Source organism: Chiloscyllium plagiosum, chromosome 2, assembly GCF_004010195.1.
Source record: "Chiloscyllium plagiosum isolate BGI_BamShark_2017 chromosome 2, ASM401019v2, whole genome shotgun sequence".
NCBI classification, from domain to species: domain Eukaryota; kingdom Metazoa; phylum Chordata; class Chondrichthyes; order Orectolobiformes; family Hemiscylliidae; genus Chiloscyllium; species Chiloscyllium plagiosum.
In genome coordinates, this window is record NC_057711.1 from 10,728,623 (window position 1) to 10,731,675 (window position 3,053).

Genomic DNA, 3,053 nt, shown 5'->3' on the forward strand with positions numbered 1-3,053 from the left:
CACCAATCAACCAAACCGCCCTGTGGTCCAACATTTCAACTCCCCCTTCCATTCTGCCGAGGACATGGAGGTCCTGGGCCTCCTTCACCGCCGCTCCCTCACCACCAGACGCCTGGAGGAAGAACGCCTCATCTTCCGCCTCGGAACACTTCAACCCCAGGGCATCAATGTGGACTTCAACAGTTTCCTCATTTCCCCTTCTCCCACCTCACCCCAGTTCCAAACTTCCAGCTCAGCACTGGCCCCATGACTTGTCCTACCAGCCTATCATCTTTTCCACCTATCCACTCCACCCCTCCTACCCCCGACCTATCACCTTTATCCCCTCCCCCACTCACCTATTGTACTCTATGCTACTTTCTCCCCACCTCCACCCTCCTCTCACTTATCTCGCCACCCTTCAAGCTCTCTGCCTGTATTCCTGATGAAGGGCTTTTGCCCGAAACGACGATTTTACTGCTCCTCGGATGCTGCCTGAACTGCTGTGCTTTTCCAGCACCACGCTAATCTAGACTAAGGACCAGGGGACACCTGTTTAAGGTTTTGGCACGAGATGCAGGGAGAAACATCAGGATGACCATCTTTATGTAGTGAGGGAGGTGAGGGGAGAGGTGAGTGGAGGTCAGGGGAGAGGTTAGAGGTGGTCAGATGAGAGGAGGGGAGAGTTGAGGAGAGGAGGTGAGAGGAGAGGGGCAAGGGGAGAGTTGAGGAGAGGAGGGGAGGGGAGAGGGGCAAGGGGAGAGTTGAGAGGAGGGGAGAGGAGAGGTGAGACAAAGTGAGGGGAGAGGGTTATTGTAGAGGAGAGTGTCATAAGGAGATTGGACTGGCAAAGAGCAGGTAGGTGGGATCTCTGAGTTGTTGGGTGGACATATAACACAGGCTGGATGTGCCAAAATACCACCTCCTGTGCCATCGCGACCCTTTGATTGTGAGTCCGACACGATGTTTGTAACTCCTTTGTGCTCCACTCCCTGAATCACTGAAGAAATCAGAGAGAGTTGTCACTTCTTTGGGGCTGGAAACCAGCCCCCCCACTCCCTTTCATTTCTCCTCCCCTCCCCTCACCCCCTTTCCTCTCTTCTCCGTTCCCATCCCCTAACCTCCTCTCCTCAACTGGGGGTGGGTGGGTGGTGATTTAGGTCATCAGAGGGAGGGAAGTGAGAGGTTTTGGGGGCACAGGGTGCGGGTGGTATTACTGGTGGTGAGCCCACAGTAAAGCTTGGTGCTCCTGCTTGAGCAGCCAGGCCAGGTACACTAGTTAAATCCCTTATGGGCCTCAATCTGCCCAAAGGCAGAATGGCTATTAGACTTCTCCTGATAGGACTGTAGTCGACAGTTTGGCCAATGCTGGGGGAGAGCCGTAACATTCATCCCATTTAAGTGCAACCTCAGCAGTGAAAAAGTCTTAGTGTCTCACGAAATATAATTTCTCTTCAGGCAATTGCCCTGCTGATCCCAGCATTTCTTATCATTGGCTGGGCCAACACTGTACTTGTCCTGTACATCGGTCTTCTCTTCTACTCATTCGGTAAGTTATTAAAGTGAACACTGACCTGAATATCTTTGACACGATAAAACAGACTGAAGAGGTTCTGAGGACCAGCATCAAAACAGAATCTGAAGATTCTGGTGTGATTTCTGGTGTGTGACCAAACTCTTGCTTAAAAGGGGTGGGCTTTAATCGGTGCCTTAAAAAGAAGGAAAAGGAGTCAGAGAGGGAATTGCAGAGTCTGTCACCTAGACAACTGAAAGTACAGCCGTTAATAGAACAGAAGGTCGAATCTAGGAGAGCGGAGATGCCTCTGAAGGTGTAGGAGCTGACAGGGGTAAGGAATGACAAAGGGATTAGGATTCTAAAACTGAAGGCCGGGAGCTGGTGGAGGTCAGTGAGCAGAGCAGCTGGTGGATGGAGAAGATATGATGCGAATAAGGATACAGACAGCAGGCATTGAACAGCTGCAATTTACAGAGAAATAAAATCTTCTGCTTGATTATTTTAATAGGCTTCATTGTAAAACTTCAACCATTGCTCCATTTCTTAATCAGATATTTTAAAAAGGTCTCAAATAAATGAACAGAAGGTAATGAGAAGAGACGGGATAGTTTTGGGTCCAGACCATCAGAACTGTTGTCATCTAAGAAATGAATCTCGAGTTTCAATAGAGCTGGGAGTAGTTACATAATACAAAGTATCATCCTGCTGTCTTAGCCTGGCTAATATGTCCCACCTCTCCAAGAGTTATTGTCAGATGATCAGAGGATTAGATAGGTTGGACAGTGAGACCCTTTTTCCTAGGATGGTGATGGCTAGCACAAGGGGACGTACTTTAAATTGAGGGGTGATAGATACAGGACAGATGTCAGAGGTAGGTCTTTTACTCCCGAGAGTAGTAGGGGAGTGGAATGCCCTGCCTACAACAGTAGTAGACTTGACAACTTTAAAGACATTTAAATGGTCATTGGATAAACGTATGAATGATAATGGAATAGTGTTGATTAGATGGGCTTCAGATTGGTTTCATGGGTTGGCTCAACATCGAGGGCCGAAGGGTCTGTACTGCGCTGGAATGTTCTATGTTCTCTGATTCATTGATGATAATTGGGTGACTTTCAATGCACCGTACTTCAGAACAGATCTCGTGTCCTTTATTAAATAAAAAAAGGACATGATTCACTGGGGAAAGTACAACAAAGTTTTATTAGACTGATCAGGGATTGGCTAGCTCAGTTGGCTGGATGGCTGGTTTATGACGCAGAGTGAACCCAGCAGCGCAGGTTCAATTCCTGCATCAGCTGAGGTTACCATGAGGACAGCATCTTCTCAACCTGTCCCCTTACCTGAGGCACAGTGACCTGCTGAGTTTTTCCATCGTTCCATTACAGGTAATTTTGAACAATCGCGTCAGAGATGTTATTACATGTTTGTGGAGCAGCTGGGACTTGAACCAGCCCTCCTGGTTCAGAGATAGCGACAAGAGTATGTGGTGCTGGAAAACCACAGCAGGTCAGGCAGCATCCGAGGAACAGGAAAATCAACGTTTCGGGCAAAAGCC

The 3,053-nt window shown here is 48.4% G+C and overlaps 1 protein-coding gene across 5 annotated transcripts in view; it reads left to right on the plus strand.

Annotated features, from left to right (window-relative positions):
• Window positions 1–3,053, plus strand: part of mfsd10 (major facilitator superfamily domain containing 10) — a 56,606-nt gene that overhangs the window by 30,767 nt on the left and 22,786 nt on the right. For all 5 annotated transcript variants that reach the window (XM_043703801.1, XM_043703811.1, XM_043703820.1 and 2 more), the window contains one exon: window positions 1,438–1,528. In XM_043703801.1, coding sequence (XP_043559736.1) covers window positions 1,438–1,528 — 91 coding nt within the window. The remainder of the gene's footprint in view (window positions 1–1,437; window positions 1,529–3,053) is intronic.